Source organism: Dendropsophus ebraccatus, chromosome 1 (genome assembly GCF_027789765.1).
Source record: "Dendropsophus ebraccatus isolate aDenEbr1 chromosome 1, aDenEbr1.pat, whole genome shotgun sequence".
NCBI classification, from domain to species: domain Eukaryota; kingdom Metazoa; phylum Chordata; class Amphibia; order Anura; family Hylidae; genus Dendropsophus; species Dendropsophus ebraccatus.
Window position 1 is genome coordinate 5,761,695 of NC_091454.1, and position 18,937 is coordinate 5,780,631.

The 18,937-nt window shown below is 45.1% G+C and overlaps 1 protein-coding gene across 6 annotated transcripts in view; it reads right to left on the reverse strand.

Annotated features, from left to right (window-relative positions):
- CACNA1C (calcium voltage-gated channel subunit alpha1 C) overlaps positions 1-18,937 on the reverse strand; it is a 204,108-nt gene that overhangs the window by 130,709 nt on the left and 54,462 nt on the right. For all 6 annotated transcript variants that reach the window (XM_069964971.1, XM_069964973.1, XM_069964969.1 and 3 more), the window contains exons 2-3: positions 13,051-13,366; positions 11,591-11,696 (exon numbers count right to left, since the gene is read on the reverse strand). In XM_069964971.1, coding sequence (XP_069821072.1) covers positions 11,591-11,696; positions 13,051-13,366 — 422 coding nt within the window. The remainder of the gene's footprint in view (positions 1-11,590; positions 11,697-13,050; positions 13,367-18,937) is intronic.

An 18,937-nucleotide genomic window follows, 5' to 3' on the forward strand; every position in this document is an offset into this window, starting at 1 on the left:
CTGGGATGACGCTCGCCCGTCGCTTGCTGAAATTGGAATTAATGTGCGGCATTGTCGGAGCGGCGTCCTGACTGCGCGGCTTATTTCCGTCAAGTACATAATTATACATGTAACGCCGGCGTTCCCGCTGCTCGGCTTTATGCTTCTCACTACACTTAACTATTCCTGTCATTTTTACACACAGGTTATGTCACAGACACAACAACGCCACCGCCACCGCCATATCTGCAAATTACACCGCGGCGCCATTTATTATTTCATTACACGCAGAGCGGGGAAAACTCATTCATTCCCCAAGACGCTTTACTATCACGCGGGCCAGGAAGGGTTAACATGAGCCTGAAGGGGAGGGGCGACATAAATCCTCGGTCGCAGGCGTATTACGTGATAGTGACGGCCTGGCGGTTAATGGGTAACAGAGATAAGGATTCCAGTTGGAGATGCCCCCGACGCCACAGTGGAGCCATCTCATTATCAGAGGCGTTGCCATGACAATAGGCTGTTGCCAGGTAGCCGGAATGGAGGAGAAGAGTGAGAATCCGCAGGCCTAAAAATAAAGCTGTTATGCGTCTTATCTCCTCCTCGCTGACAGGACGCGCCATCCCAGAAGACGCGGCAAAGGAAACGCCACCAGACGGCACTGGGCACCTACCCGTCAGCTCAACTGTTACCGCGTTGCTAAGATACGGAGTGGCAACCAATATGGCCGCCAGTCTATACGGAACCTGTATACTGTGTTCTGAAACAATGATGTCAAAGTTGCACCCTTTTAGCTGTAGCAAAACTACGACCACCATCATGCATTGTCAGTCAAAGGCTGCACCAGGCATAATTGGAATTGCAGTTTTGCAATAGCTGGGATGTCGCGGGTTCGAAACCCTTTAAGATGCAGCATGAAGGCATCTCAGCCGCTGTTACCATCATGCAGAAACATCTAAGTCTCCTGAGATCAACCGCAATCCCAGAGCCCCGACATTACAAGTATATGGTAATATTCCAGTAACCGGCCACGCCTACCGCGACGGGGAGACGGCAAAACTACTCAGGTTACACCACAGCACATACCGTCATATCCAGAAACCAAATGTAAGAACAGGAAAACAACCTTCTGTGCCACAGCCTATACTCAGTGTCGCCCCCTGGAGAGTAATGACCGACAGTGGAGGAAGGGAGGCAGCATCTAAGAACAGTACAAGAATATAACTACTATAATACTGCCCCTATATACAGGAATATAACTACTATAATACTGTCCCCTATATACAGGAATATAACTACTATAATACTGCTCCTATATAAAGGGATATAACTACTATAATACTGCTCCTATATACAGGAATATAACTACTATAATACTGCTCCTATATACAGGAATATACTACTATAATACTGCCCCTATATACAGGAATATAACTACTATAATACTGCCCCCTATATACAGGAATATTACTACTATAATACTGCTCCTATATACAGGGATATAACTACTATAATACTGCTCCTATATATAGGAATATAACTACTATAATACTGCCCCCTATATACAGGAATATAACTACTATAATACTGCCCCCTATATACAGGAATATATCTGCTATAATACTGCCCCCTATATACAAGAATATAACTACTATAATACTGCCCCTATATACAGGGATATAACTACTATAATACTGCCCCCTATATACAGGGATATAACTACTATAATACTGCTCATATATACAGGAATATAACTACTATAATACTGCTCCTATATACAAGAATATAACTACTATAATACTGCTCCTATATACAAGAATATAACTACTATAATACTGCCCCCTATATACAGGAATATAACTACTATAATACTGCTCCTATATACAAGAATATAACTACTATAATACTGCCTCTATATACAGGAATATAACTACTATAATACTGCCCCTATATACAGGAATATAACTACTATAACACTGCTCCTATATACAAGAATATAACTACTATAATACTGCTCATATATACAGGGATATACTACTATAATACTGCTCCTATATACAGGGATATAACTACTATAATACTGCTCCCTATATACAGGAATATAACTACTATAATACTGCTCCTATATACAGGAATATACTACTATAATACTGCCCCTATATACAGTAATATAACTACTATAATACTGCTCCTATATACAGGAATATAACTACTATAATACACGAACTGGAGAGAGTGGAACGGCTGCACATCCCATCTATGGCTGATACCAATGCCGCCAGGCCCATATTAAAAATCAACACCAGAGTGTCTGTATATGAATTGATCAAGCCATATTGCCCCGTGTACCACCGCGCAGGTCCTCTGGTCCACACGGGTCCCTACGCTAACTCCACACCGTGTCGGTCAGCGACCGCCAACCCCGCAAAGCGTGCACATGCAGGGAAGGGAGGCCATGGAACGGCCCTGCAACCCCAATGTCACAGGACCAGACCCAAAAAGCCCCACCAAAACCCAGCCAGCACCACCGGCGGGGAAGGCTGCCCCCAAACGACACAAGTATGGATATGGTATTACACTTACCATTGCTGCTCTCACAGAATGGGGAAGACATAGGGTCCAGACATGTGAGCACAGACATATCCTGCTAATTTTGGTCATGTGGGTCTTATAAAGGAGTGCTAGCTGTTCAGAGAGGGAGAACTGTGAAACACGAACTGGAGAGAGTGGAACGGCTGCACATCCCATCTATGGCTGATACCAATGCCGCCAGGCCCATATTAAAAATCAACACCAGAGTGTCTGTATATGAATTGATCAAGCCATATTGCCCCGTGTACCACCGCGCAGGTCCTCTGGTCCACACGGGTCCCTACGCTAACTCCACACCGTGTCGGTCAGCGACCGCCAACCCCGCAAAGCGTGCACATGCAGGGAAGGGAGGCCATGGAACGGCCCTGCAACCCCAATGTCACAGGACCAGACCCAAAAAGCCCCACCAAAACCCAGCCAGCACCACCGGCGGGGAAGGCTGCCCCCAAACGACACAAGTATGGATATGGTATTACACTTACCATTGCTGCTCTCACAGAATGGGGAAGACATAGGGTCCAGACATGTGAGCACAGACATATCCTGCTAATTTTGGTCATGTGGGTCTTATAAAGGAGTGCTAGCTGTTCAGAGAGGGAGAACTGTGAAACACGAACTGGAGAGAGTGGAACGGCTGCACATCCCATCTATGGCTGATACCAATGCCGCCAGGCCCATATTAAAAATAAACACCAGAGTGTCTGTATATGAATTGACTTAGTGTAGGGACCCATGTGTATCAGATACCTGCACGCGGTACATGGGGCAGTGTGGCTTGATCAATTCACATACAGAATTCTGATGTTGTTAATGCAGCCGAGAGGTACAAGTATCAGCCATAGGTGTGAGGTGCAGCACTCTTTTTCTTCCCTGAACCATAACTACTATAATACTGCTCCCTATATACAGGAATATAACTACTATAATACTGCTCCTATATACAGGAATATAACTACTATAATACTGCCCCCTATATACAGGAATATAACTACTATAACACTGCTCCTATATACAGGAATATAACTACTATAATACTGCCTCTATATACAGGAATATAACTACTATAATACTGCCCCCTATATACAGGAATATAACTACTATAAGGGTACAAACACACACACCGTATATGCAGCAGATTTGATGCTGTGTTCAGTTATTTAGATCTAATCTGCTGCGTATTTGCTGCATATCTCAGCAGTAAATACGCTGCGTATACGGTGTATGTTTTGTATATATATATATATATATATATATATATATATATATATATATATACAGGAATATAACTACTATACCACTGCCCCCTATATACACTGTCACTTCTCCAAAGAGTAGATGTGGGGTTACAGGGGTGGGGATGGGGGCTCTGCCCATAGATGGAGGGTACAGGGTGCGGAGCTGTCTGGTCCCATCACTCCCCGATACAGAGAGATAAGCGGTGAGGAACAGGCACACAGGCTCCAGTCCTATGTGGCTCCACAGCCGCACAGATTGTTCTAAACCTTCAAGTTTTTAACTCTGTCATCTTCTTCCCTCAAACCAACACAATTATAAGGAGAGGACGGCAACAATGTGAGCAAGAGACCAATCACATGACAGCGGATATACAGTGTGCCAGCTGCTTCACCTGCACAATACAGGCTGCCAGGAACAGCAACCTATATCTCATGATGGGTATGAAGGCTAATGATACTGTGTACATACCTGTGTTATACTCCAGAGCTGCACTCACTATTCTGCTGGTGGGGTCACTGTGTACATACATTACGGATCCTGAGTTACATCCTGTATTATACCCCAGAGCTGCACTCACTATTCTGCTGGTGGGGTCACTGTGTACATACATTACATTACTGATCCTGAGTTACATCCTGTATTATACCCCAGAGCTGCACTCACTATTCTGCTGGTGGGGTCACTGTGTACATACATACATTACGGATCCTGAGTTACATCCTGTATTATACCCCAGAGCTGCACTCACTATTCTGCTGGTGGGGTCACTGTGTACATACATTACTGATCCTGAGTTACATCCTGTATTATACTCCAGAGCTGCACTCACTAGTAACTTAGTATGGCAGCAGTCACATGACTAGCATATGCTGTGTGACTACCCTAGTGTCACCTGTGTTGGCAGCCATATTGGTTGTCACCCAGGCTGAATAGCATTGCAGCGGGGTCTCCCCTGTGGACTACTTGGCTGTTCCTGGCTGAGCCACATCACGTGGCGTATTGATCCGCACGGAAGGCAATAATGATCACTTAATACACTGTGTTATGAGTACACGGGCGGCTGATCAATGGCAGAGCTCGTACATTGATTGGCGTCTGAGGTAACTGATTACCATCTTAAAGACTCCGAAAAAAAATCTAAAGTCAATTAACAGTAAAGGAGCTGAATCTGCGAGCAACACACGGCCCAGGGGCACCCAGCTCTCCCAGCACCCTGAGTGGAAGCTGCATCTACATTGTGTTCTGCTGACTGTCCTGTAATATACCGCCTGGTGTCACTATATACTGCTGACTGTCCTGTAATATACCGCCTGGTGTCACTATATACTGCTGACTGTCCTGTAATATACCGCCTGGTGTCAGTCCTTACTGCCGCTCTCTCATTATATACTGCTGACTGTCCTGTAATATACCGCCTGTGGCCCCTGCTCCTCTGATCAGTCATCCCTATAGATAAGACCCATGTAACAATCGGTCTGCACACAATGGCGGTGGCGTGTACTGATAGCCTGTAATATATTGTTCTAAGGCGTTGGCTCTAATCTTCATGGAGAAGGTTAATCATCGTGTAATTATGAGGGGGAGATCCGCTATAATCACATGATCAATCACTCCGACGCCATTAAAGCAGAAATTGTAACAATTTTTTTGTTGCTGAGAATTTTTGAGAATTCCCGGGACATAAGACGGATGTGCGGGGAATGCTAGAAATAAAAAAATAATTGTTAAAGGGGAATTTCACCTACTGGTGACGTGTCGTAAAGCAAGTGGTGGGGTCAAGTGACTGCCACCAGTCTGTGCAGCATCAGCCAATCAGATCCTCAGGACATTCCCAGGACTGATCCAACCAGCAATCAGATCCTCAGGACATTCCCAGGACTGATCCAACCAGCAATCAGATCCTCAGGACATTCCCAGGACTGATCCAACCAGCAGCCAATCAGATCCTCAGGACATTCCCAGGACTGATCCAACCAGCAGACAATCAGATCCTCAGAACATTCCCAGGACTGATCCAACCAGCAGCCAATCAGATCCTCAGGACATTCCCAGGACTGATCCAACCAGCAGCCAATCAGATCCTCAGGACATTCCCAGGACTGATCCAACCAGCAGACAATCAGATCCTCAGGACATTCCCAGGACTGATCCAACCAGCAATCAGATCCTCAGGACATTCCCAGGACTGATCCAACCAGCAGACAATCAGATCCTCAGGACATTCCCAGGACTGATCCAACCAGCAGCCAATCAGATCCTCAGGACATTCCCAGGACTGATCCAACCAGCAGCCAATCAGATCCTCAGGACATTCCCAGGACTGATCCAACCAGCAATCAGATCCTCAGGACATTCCCAGGACTGATCCAACCAGCAGCCAATCAGATCCTCAGGACATTCCCAGGACTGATCCAACCAGCAGCCAATCAGATCCTCAGGACATTCCCAGGACTGATCCAACCAGCAGACAATCAGATCCTCAGGACATTCCCAGGACTGATCCAACCAGCAGCCAATCAGATCCTCAGAACATTCCTGGGACTGATCCAACCAGCAGCCAATCAGATCCTCAGGACATTCCCAGGACTGATCCAACCAGATTATTAGAACATTCTCCGGTCTAGACTAACCAGTGCCTATATTATAAGAACATTCTCAGGACTAGACTAACCAGTGCCTATATTATAAGAACATTCTCAGGACTAGACTAACCAGCACCCGGGTTATTAGAACATTCTCAGGACTAGACTAACCAGCACCCGGGTTATTAGAACATTCTTAGGACTAGACTAACCAGTGCCTATATTATTAGAACATTCTTAGGACTAGACTAACCAGTGCCTATATTATAAGAACATTCTTAGGACTAGACTAACCAGCACCCGGGTTATTAGAACATTCTCAGGACTAGAGTAACCAGCACCCGGGTTATTAGAATATTCTCAGGACTAGACTAACCAGTGCCTATATTATTAGAACATTCTCAGGACTAGACTAACCAGTGCCTATATTATTAGAACATTCTCAGGACTAGACTAACCAGCACCCGGGTTATTAGAACATTCTCAGGACTAGACTAACCAGCACCCGGGTTATTAGAACATTCTCAGGACTAGACTAACCAGCACCCGGGTTATTAGAACATTCTCAGGACTAGACTAACCAGCACCCGGGTTATTAGAACATTCTCAGGACTAGACTAACCAGCACCCGGGTTATTAGAACATTCTCAGGACTAGACTAACCAGCACCCGGGTTATTAGAACATTCTCAGGACTAGACTAACCAGCACCCGGGTTATTAGAACATTCTCAGGACTAGACTAACCAGTGCCTATATTATTAGAACATTCTCAGGACTAGACTAACCAGTGCCTATATTATTAGAACATTCTCAGGACTAGACTAACCAGTGCCTATATTATTAGAACATTCTCAGGACTAGACTAACCAGCACCCGGGTTATTAGAACATTCTCAGGACTAGACTAACCAGCACCCGGGTTATTAGAACATTCTCAGGACTAGACTAACCAGTGCCTATATTATTAGAACATTCTTAGCACTAGACTTACCAGTGCCTATATTATTAGAACATTCTCAGGACTAGACTAACCAGCACCCGGGTTATTAGAACATTCTCAGGACTAGACTAACCAGCACCCGGGTTATTAGAACATTCTCAGGACTAGACTAACCAGCACCCGGGTTATTAGAACATTCTCAGGACTAGACTAACCAGTGCCTATATTATTAGAACATTCTCAGGACTAGACTAACCAGCACCCGGGTTATTAGAACATTCTCAGGACTAGACTAACCAGCACCCGGGTTATTAGAACATTCTCAGGACTAGACTAACCAGTGCCTATATTATTAGAACATTCTCAGGACTAGACTAACCAGTGCCTACATTATTAGAACATTCTCAGGACTAGACTAACCAGTGCCTATATTATTAGAACATTCTCAGGACTAGACTAACCAGTGCCTATATTATTAGAACATTCTCAGGACTAGACTAACCAGTGCCTATATTATTAGAACATTCTCAGGACTAGACTAACCAGCACCCGGGTTATTAGAACATTCTCAGGACTAGACTAACCAGTGCCTATATTATTAGAACATTCTCAGGACTAGACTAACCAGGCCCCAATCACTCTTAGAACATTTGGCATATTTTCAGAGAAATTAGAGCAACCAATAACCAATGGGATCATTAGAGGATTTTCAGAACTGTATCCTCCACCAATCAGATTCTCAGAACATTGTCACAAATCTTTAGACTATTTCTAGGATGAATGAGATGATTGGCTCATTCCTGGACCACCCAGCAGCCAATCAGATCCCTGTTCTTATTGTGTGCTGGCCCTGTGCTGGAGGCTTGTGATTCATAATGGCCGGAGCTGCCTGTCATCTGCCCTGGCATCTCGCCCTGCGCTGTCTCCTCGCTATCAGGATGCCGCCACCTCTATCTCTGGTGGCTGCTGTCAGTAAGACCATTCAAGGTCATCACAGTCGGCTTATCGGAGCCATAACGGCCTGATAACAGAGAAAAATAGCTTCCTGGCAGACAAGGGCACAGACAATGCCAAAACCTGATGGCCTGACTGCGGCAGATCCAGAGTGAACAGATCCCGACGGTAAATATCCATAGGGTAAAGCTAGGAGAGGACTACTAGGATGGCTAAGTCCGGCCCAGGCCGCCAGGACAGGAAACAGTCAACATTTAGGAAAGTTACAAGTCCCTAAAAGGGATAGATCCCTGTAGCAATTATAATGGACAATCCCTTTAAAACACTTAGGACATTCCCAGGACGGACCCAATCAGCAGCAGAAGAGACCTGAGCTCGCCTAAGCCCCGCCCATCACAAAAGCAGAAATGCATCATGGTCCAGAATTTTACCCCCAAAAATCAGCATTTAGGGAGCGATGATCACTACAATGTTTCCTAAAACCTTATTACATATAGATAGTCATTGCCCCCTGGAAGAAATCTAGTCTGGATGGAGCTGCCCTTTAAGTAATATACTGTGTGTCTGGGCTCAAAGAGGAGATGAAAGGGGGGGGGGGGGGGGCATTAATTTAAGGAAAGTGACAGGTGGGTGGAAGACGTATCTGTTCATCGTGACGATGATACAAAGACACGACACCTCAGGGGTCAGGTGATCGAAGGATTAACCCATTCAGCCCCAAGGGGGTCATTACCCGGCCTCGCTGCAGTTAACCTGAGGCCATTCCGTCACTGTCACGTCCATCTCTGAGCGGGGTGATTGGGAATTTTGTGGAAATTTCAGCCTTTGGGTGGAGAATAACAAGGTGTGAGTCATCCCCAGACGCTGGCAGCCACCGATGAATGTATTACCGCTCTGATCAGCGCCGAGCGTGACTGGAAAGATTATCCCCAGCCCCTGGATTCAATTCAGGAGATGCTTTCCTACATTTCACCCAAATCTCCAGCGCCGGTGAACCGGTGACCCAGCAAACTCACCGACTACACCCGGCATGCTCCATGTCACTGTATACACTATATACCCAGGTTATACCAGCATGCTCCATGTCACTGTATACACTATATACCCAGGTTATACCAGCATGCTCCATGTCACTGTATACACTATATACCCAGGTTATACCAGCATGCTCCATGTCACTGTATACACTATATACCCAGGTTATACCAGCATGCTCCATGTCACTGTATACACTATATACCCAGGTTATACCAGCATGCTCCATGTCACTGTATACACTATATACCCAGGTTATACCAGCATGCTCCATGTCACTGTATACACTATATACCCAGGTTATACCAGCATGCTCCATGTCACTGTATACACTATATACCCAGGTTATACCAGCATGCTCCATGTCACTGTATACACTATATACCCAGGTTATACCAGCATGCTCCATGTCACTGTATACACTATATACCCAGGTTATACCAGCATGCTCCATGTCACTGTATACACTATATACCCAGGTTATACCAGCATGCTCCATGTCACTTTATACACTATATACCCAGGTTATACCAGCATGCTCCATGTCACTGTATACACTATATACCCAGGTTATACCGGCTGTACATATATAATTATATACAGTATATACCCAGGTTGTACCAGCTGTACATATATAATTATATACAGTATATACCCAGGTTATACCAGCTGTACATATATAATTATATACAGTATATACCCAGGTTGTACCAGCTGTACATATATAATTATATACAGGAGATCCCCAGGTTATACCAGCTGTACATATATAATTATATACAGTATATACCCAGGTTATACCTGCTGTACATATATAATTATATACAGGAGATCCCCAGGTTATACCAGCTGTACATATATAATTATATACAGGAGATACCCGGGTTATACCAGCTGTACATATATAATTATATATAGTATATACCCAGGTTATACCAGCTGTACATATATAATTATATACAGGTTATACCAGCTGTACATATATAATTATATACAGGAGATCCCCACGTTATACCAGCTGTACATATATAACTATATACAGTATATACCCAGGTTATACCAGCTGTACATATATAATTATATACAGTATATACCCAGGTTATACCAGCTGTACATATATAATTATATACAGTATATCCCCAGGTTATACCAGCTGTACATATATAATTATATACACTATATACCCGGGTTATACCAGCTGTACATATATAATTATATACAGGAGATCCCCAGGTTATACCAGCTGTACATATATAATTATATACAGGAGATTCCCAGGTTATACCAGCTGTACATATATAATTATATACAGGAGATACCCAGGTTATACCAGCTGTACATAAATAATTATATACAGTATATACCCAGGTTATACCAGCTGTACATATATAATTATATACAGTATATACCCAGGTTATACCAGCTGTACATATATAATTATATACAGTATATACCCAGGTTATACCAACTGTACATATATAATTATATACAGTATATCCCCAGATTATACCAGCTGTACATAAATAATTATATACAGGAGATACCCAGGTTATACCGGCTGTACATATATAATTATATACAGTATATACCCAGGTTATACCAGCTGTACATATATAATTATATACAGGAGATCCCCAGGTTATACCAGCATGTTCCATACAGACATAGGCTATGTTCACACTACGTAAAAGTATGGCCATCGGCAACAACGGCCGTACTTTTTGCGGGGTGAAACAATGCATTATTTTCAATGGGATCCCGGCCGGAGCGTACACACATCGTATGCGCTCCGGACGGGATCCATGCGGCACCGCAAATAACTGACATGTCAGTTTTCTGCGGCCGCAATTCAATGAATTGCGGCCGTAGGAAACCCTGTCAGTTCACACAGTTAAGCGAGCGGCCCCGGCCACTCGCCTCACTGTGTGCTATGGGAAGCTATGGTGTGGGCGCGCGCTGATGCGCCCGCATCAGAGCTCTGCGGCCTAAAAGATCATCCAGCCGGTACCTAAGTACCAGCCGAGATGATCCGGGCAGAGACCGTCCGTTCCGTGACCCGGCCGGGGTCACGGAACGGCTGGTCCCTTATGTTGTGTGAACATAGCCATACAGAGCAAATTCTCTGAACGACAATGAAACCTTAAAGGGCCGGTAACCCTACAATCTGGACGCCATCATTAGTATATAATACCAAGCTCCTTAAAGACGTCAGGCCATTTCTCAAGCATCACGGCCACGGAGGGCAAGAAATCGAAGATCGGGGGTGACTTACCAGGTTGGAGTTGGTGGCGTTGGAGTCGTCCTCCGGGAAGGGGATATACACAGCTAAGGCCACACAGTTGGCAAAAATAGTCAGTAAAATAATGATTTCAAAGGGTCTGGAGGCAAAGGGTTAAGGAAAGGTCACGTCTTAAAGGAACCATGTAAATACTTCACAAGTCACATGATGTTTTCTTCTCCAGTTACATCTAAGTATTCTGCTGATTTCCTGAGCAGTGCATTGTGGGAGGTCACACATATATTTGCCTGTTTCCATAGGCAACATATATAAAGGGCACATTCAGCAATCAGCAGGGGGTAAACAGGCCTTGTTACCCATAGCAACCAGAGGGCAGATAACCTCGTCTGTATTAATCTAAGCTGTGCTTTGATTGGTTGCTATGGGCAACCATATGGTGCTGTATGAGGCCTAGTGTGTTGCCTTGGTGCCCATAGCAACCTTCCTTACACTATGCTGTATGAATCTAAACTCTACTTTGATTGTTACCCTTAGCAACCAATCAGCGCACAGCTTTATTTCCTATACTGCTCCAGGCTGTGTGCTAACTGGTTGCTATGGGCAACCACATTTAGCTGTACGAGGCCATGTATGTTCCCTAGCAAACCTTGCTGCCCATGGCAACCAATCAGAACACAGCTTTCATTTCTGATCGAGCTCTGTCTGAATCTAAGCTGTGCTGTGATTGGTTGCTAAGGGCGACCATATTTAGTTGAGGCCTAGTATATCCTCTGGCAGCCTCCTCAGCACTTTCTTGTGGTGTTCGCAGAGTTAATGTTTGGCTCCTGCGTCTGACACAGAACATCTGCCTCTCTGATCTTCTCCTTCACGCCAAGACCCCCCCATCACATGTCAAATGGTGTCAGCACGCGTGTGCCAGAATAAACACGGCCCTCGCTGCGTCCAGCGTCTCCATGCTTCCTCCACAGACTCTTCCCTATGCCGTCTGTGATGCAGTGCCTCTCCCAGCAATAACATGGTGCCGCAGGGCACCACATCGCTACCGTTTCTGAGATTAGTGACAAAGAGATGCGTCAGTAGGCAAAATGGCCGCCTCTACTACAACTGGCAAGTTTAGTGCCATAAGGCTGCGTTCACATGATTTGTAATGGCCTTTTGGTGCACAGTAAACAAGGGCCATCTGCCTCTACGGAAAACAGGAGAAGTTATTTTCTAGAAAAGCTGGGAGCGAACCAAAATGGCCGCCGTTTCCCAGTCAAGGACGAAAAATGAATTTCTTATAATGCTTCTAAATGCAGCTCTGGATGTGACTAGAGTAGAAGACATGAGGTCAGCTAGAAAGATAGTAAGCCAATAGCAGCCATATTGGATGTCACACAGCTTTTCCAGAAACAAATATAACAATGGTGCAATGCAATACAAGTAGTATGGACTCCTTGAGGGTGTGGCCTAAGTTATTTGGGGTGTGGCCTAACTCTTTGCAGGAAGGATACTTCCACTCCACAATGCTGATGCAGGCTCTGCGGATGGGATTTTTCAGGGTGAGACAGAGTAACGCCCGTGGCGGTCTGGTCGCCGTCGTGGCCCCTTGCTTTTTCTGCTTGCTATATTGCTGTCTTTTCCTCTGCGTGGAACTGACCGTGGATATGGTGGCATTGGCAGTACTGCCCATTAACTTAGCCTGCCGGGCAGCATCGATGGCGGCTTGCCAGGACAGAGCAGCACCGGGAGTTGGGATGTGCTCGGTTGCCAGGCCCGACGTGGAGTTCATGGTGCCCAGCGCAGGGAGGGGGTTCGTGTAATTCGAGCCTAAAAAGGTGGAAGAAAAAAAAGAATGTCACATGATATAAAACCGCACTCATTATATACAGGGGGACTATGAAGGGGGTGATAGTAGTCACATCCAGAGCTGAACTCAGAAATGTCTCTCAGGTATCAGGACTTCATATCTGCTGATCACTGCATGGTCTTCTGAGGTTGTATAGCCCCTAAGTGCTGATGGATTCCTAATGGCAACTGGCAGAACTATGAGTGCAGCTCTGGATGTGACTGGAGAGAGAAAAAAATCCAACAAGATGAGCAGAAAATAAGTCACATAGTAAAGTATTATCTACATTATATAATGTTGTGTCCCCCCCCAGTGACTGTGTCCTGTACATTATATAATGCAGTGTCCCCCCCCCAGTGACTGTGTCCTGTACATTATATAATGCAGTGTCCCCCCCCCAGTGACTGTGTCCTGTACATTATATAATGCAGTGTCCCCCCCCCCCAGTGACTGTGTCCTGTACATTATATAATGCAGTGCCCCCCCAGTGACTGTGTCCTGTACATTATATAATGCAGTGTCCCCCCCCCCAGTGACTGTGTCCTGTACATTATATAATGCAGTGTCCCCCCCCCAGTGACTGTGTCCTGTACATTATATAATGCAGTGTCCCCCCCAGTGACTGTGTCCTGTACATTATATAATGTTGTGTCCCCCCCAGTGACTGTGTCCTGTACATTATATAATGCAGTGCCCCCCCAGTGACTGTGTCCTGTACATTATATAATGCAGTGTCCCCCCCCAGTGACTGTGTCCTGTACATTATATAATGCAGTGCCCCCCCCCAGTGACTGTGTCCTGTACATTATATAATGCAGTGTCCCCCCCCCCAGTGACTGTGTCCTGTACATTATATAATGCAGTGTCTCCCCCAGTGACTGTGTCCTGTACATTATATAATGCAGTGTCCCCCCCAGTGACTGTGTCCTGTACATTATATAATGCAGTGCCCCCCCCAGTGACTGTGTCCTGTACATTATATAATGCAGTGTCCCCCCCCCAGTGACTGTGTCCTGTACATTATATAATGCAGTGCCCCCCCCCGTGACTGTGTCCTGTACATTATATAATGCAGTGTCCCCCCCCAGTGACTGTGTCCTGTACATTATATAATGCAGTGCCCCCCCCCCCGTGACTGTGTCCTGTACATTATATAATGCAGTGTCCCCCCCCCCAGTGACTGTGTCCTGTACATTATATAATGCAGTGTCCCCCCCAGTGACTGTGTCCTGTACATTATATAATGCAGTGTCCCCCCCAGTGACTGTGTCCTGTACATTATATAATGCCGTGTCCCCCCCCCAGTGACTGTGTCCTGTACATTATATAATGCAGTGTCCCCCCCCCAGTGACTGTGTCCTGTACATTATATAATGCAGTGTCCCCCCCAGTGACTGTGTCCTGTACATTATATAATGTTGTGTCCCCCCCAGTGACTGTGTCCTGTACATTATATAATGCAGTGCCCCCCCCAGTGACTGTGTCCTGTACATTATATAATGCAGTGTCCCCCCCCAGTGACTGTGTCCTGTACATTATATAATGCAGTGCCCCCCCCCCAGTGACTGTGTCCTGTACATTATATAATGCAGTGTCCCCCCCCCAGTGACTGTGTCCTGTACATTATATAATGCAGTGTCCCCCCCAGTGACTGTGTCCTGTACATTATATAATGCAGTGTCCCCCCCAGTGACTGTGTCCTGTACATTATATAATGCAGTGCCCCCCCCAGTGACTGTTTCCTGTACATTATATAATGCCGTGTCCCCCCCCCAGTGACTGTGTCCTGTACATTATATAATGCAGTGCCCCCCCCCCGTGACTGTGTCCTGTACATTATATAATGCAGTGTCCCCCCCCAGTGACTGTGTCCTGTACATTATATAATGCAGTGCCCCCCCCCCGTGACTGTGTCCTGTACATTATATAATGCAGTGTCCCCCCCCCAGTGACTGTGTCCTGTACATTATATAATGCAGTGTCCCCCCCAGTGACTGTGTCCTGTACATTATATAATGCAGTGTCCCCCCCAGTGACTGTGTCCTGTACATTATATAATGCAGTGTCCCCCCCAGTGACTGTGTCCTGTACATTATATAATGCAGTGCCCCCCCCCCCGTGACTGTGTCCTGTACATTATATAATGCAGTGCCCCCCCCAGTGACTGTGTCCTGTACATTATATAATGCAGTGCCCCCCAGTGACTGTGTCCTGTACATTATATAATGCAGTGTCCCCCCAGTGACTGTGTCCTGTACATTATATAATGCAGTGCCCCCCCCAGTGACTGTGTTCTGTACATTATATAATGTTGTGTCCCCCCAGTGACTGTGTCCTGTACATTATATAATGCAGTGCCCCCCCCCAGTGACTGTGTCCTGTACATTATATAATGCAGTGCCCCCCCCCCAGTGACTGTGTCCTGTACATTATATAATGCAGTGTCCCCCCAGTGACTGTGTCCTGTACATTATATAATGTTGTGTCCCCCCCAGTGACTGTCCTGTACATTATATAATGCAGTGTCCCCCCCCCCAGTGACTGTGTCCTGTACATTATATAATGCAGTGTCCCCCCCCCCCAGTGACTGTGTCCTGTACATTATATAATGCAGTGTCCCCCCCCCCAGTGACTGTGTCCTGTACATTATATAATGCAGTGCCCCCCCAGTGACTGTGTCCTGTACATTATATAATGCAGTGCCCCCCCAGTGACTGTGTCCTGTACATTATATAATGTTGTGTCCCCCCAGTGACTGTGTCCTGTACATTATATAATGCAGTGTCCCCCCAGTGACTGTGTCCTGTACATTATATAATGCAGTGTCCCCCCCCAGTGACTGTGTCCTGTACATTATATAATGCAGTCCCCCCCAGTGACTGTGTCCTGTACATTATATAATGCAGTGTCCCCCCAGTGACTGTGTCCTGTACATTATATAATGCAGTGCCCCCCCCAGTGACTGTGTCCTGTACATTATATAATGCAGTGTCCCCCCAGTGACTGTGTCCTGTACATTATATAATGCAGTGTCCCCCCAGTGACTGTGTCCTGTACATTATATAATTCAGTGTCCCCCCCAGTGACTGTGTCCTGTACATTATATAATACAGTGCCCCCCCAGTGACTGTGTCCTGTACATTATATAATGCAGTGTCCCCCCCAGTGACTGTGTCCTGTACATTATATAATGCAGTGTCCCCCCAGTGACTGTGTCCTGTACATTATATAATGCAGTGTCCCCCCCAGTGACTGTGTCCTGTACATTATATAATGCAGTGCCCCCCCCACTGACTGTGTCCTGTACATTATATAATGCAGTGTCCCCCCCCAGTGACTGTGTCCTGTACATTATATAATGCAGTGTCCCCCCCCCCAGTGACTGTGTCCTGTACATTATATAATGCAGTGCCCCCCCCAGTGACTGTGTCCTGTACATTATATAATGCAGTGCCCCCCCCCAGTGACTGTGTCCTGTACATTATATAATGCAGTGCACTCTCCTGTATATTATAGAGCACTCTCCTGTACATTATAGCGCACTCTCCTGTGTATTATAGCACACTCTCCTGTACATTACAGTGCACTATCCTGTACATCACAGAGCACTCTCCTGTGTATTATAGCGCACTCTCCTGTACATTACAGAGCACTCTCCTGTATATTACAGAGCACTCTCCTGTACATTATAGAGCACTTTGTTGTATATTATAGAGCACTCTCCTGTACATTATAACACTCTCTTCTATATATTACAAAGAACTCTCCTGTGTATTACATCGCTCTCTTCTGTACTTTACAGAGCATTCTCCTGTACATTATAGCACACTCTCCTGTATATTATAGAGCACTCACCTGTATATTATAGAGAACTCTCTTGTATATTATAGAGCACTCACCTGTACATTATAGAGAACTCTCCTGTACATTATAGAGCACTCTCCTGTACATTATAGCACACTCTCCTGCATATTATAGAGCACTCTCCTGTATATTATAGTGCAATCTCCTGTACAATATATCACACTGTCCTGTATATTTTAGGGCACTCTCCTGTACATTATAGAGCACTCTCCTGTATATTATAGAGCACTCACCTGTATATTATAGAGCACTCACCTGTACATTATAGAGCACTCTCCTGTATATTATAGTGCAATCTCCTGTACAATATATCACACTGTCCTGTATATTTTAGGGCACTCTCCTGTACATTATAGAACACTCTCCTGTACATCATAGAGCAATCTCCTGTATATTAAAGAGCACTCTCCTGTATATTATAGAACACTCTCCTGTACATCATAGAGCAATCTCCTGTATATTAAAGAGCACTCTCCTGTACATTAAAGCGCACTCTCCTGTACATTATAGAGCACTCTCCTGTACATCATAGAGCAATCTCCTGTATATTAAAGAGCACTCTCCTGTACATTAAAGCGCACTCTCCTGTACATTATAGCACTTTCCTGTAGATTATAGAGCACTCTCCTGTACATTATAGTGCAATCTCCTGTACAATATACAACACTGTCCTGTACATTATAGCGCACTCTCCTGTACATTATAGCGCACTCTCCTGTACATTATAGTGCAATCTCCTTTACATTATAGCACACTCTCCTGTACATTATAGAGCACTCTCCTGTACATTATAGCACACTCTCCTGTATATTATAGCACACTCTCCTGTACATTATAGTGCAATCTCCTTTACATTATAGCACACTCTCCTGTACATTATAGAGCACTCTCCTGTACATTATAGCACACTCTCCTGTATATTATAGCGCACTCTCCTGTACATTATAGAGCACTCTCCTGTACATTATAGCGCACTCTCCTGTACATTATAGCACACTCTCCTGTACATTATAGCACACTCTCCTGTACATTATAGAGCACTCTCCTGTACATTATAGAGCACTCTCCTGTACATTATAGCACACTCTCCTGTACATTATAGCACACTCTCCTGTACATTATAGAGCACTCTCCTGTACATTATAGCACACTCTCCTGTACATTATAGCGCACTCTCCTGTACATTATAGCGCACTCTCCTGTACATTATAGCACACTCTCCTGTACATTATAGAGCACTCTCCTGTACATTATAGAGCACTCTCCTGTACATTATAGCACACTCTCCTGTACATTATAGCGCACTCTCCTGTACATTATAGCACACTCTCCTGTACATTATAGCACACTCTCCTATACATTATAATGCTCTCTCCTGTACATTATAGCGCACTCTCCTGTACATTATAGCACACTCTCCTGTACATTATAGCACACTCTCCTATACATTATAATGCTCTCTCCTGTACATTATAGCGCACTCTCCTGGACATTATAGCGCACTCTCCTGGACATTATAGCACACTCTCCTGGACATTATAGCACACTCTCCTATACATTATAGCACACTCTCCTGTACATTATAGAGCACTCTCCTGTACATTATAGAGCTCTCTCCTGTACATTATAGCGCACTCTCCTGTACATTATAGCACACTCTCCTGTCCATTATAGAGCACTCTCCTGTA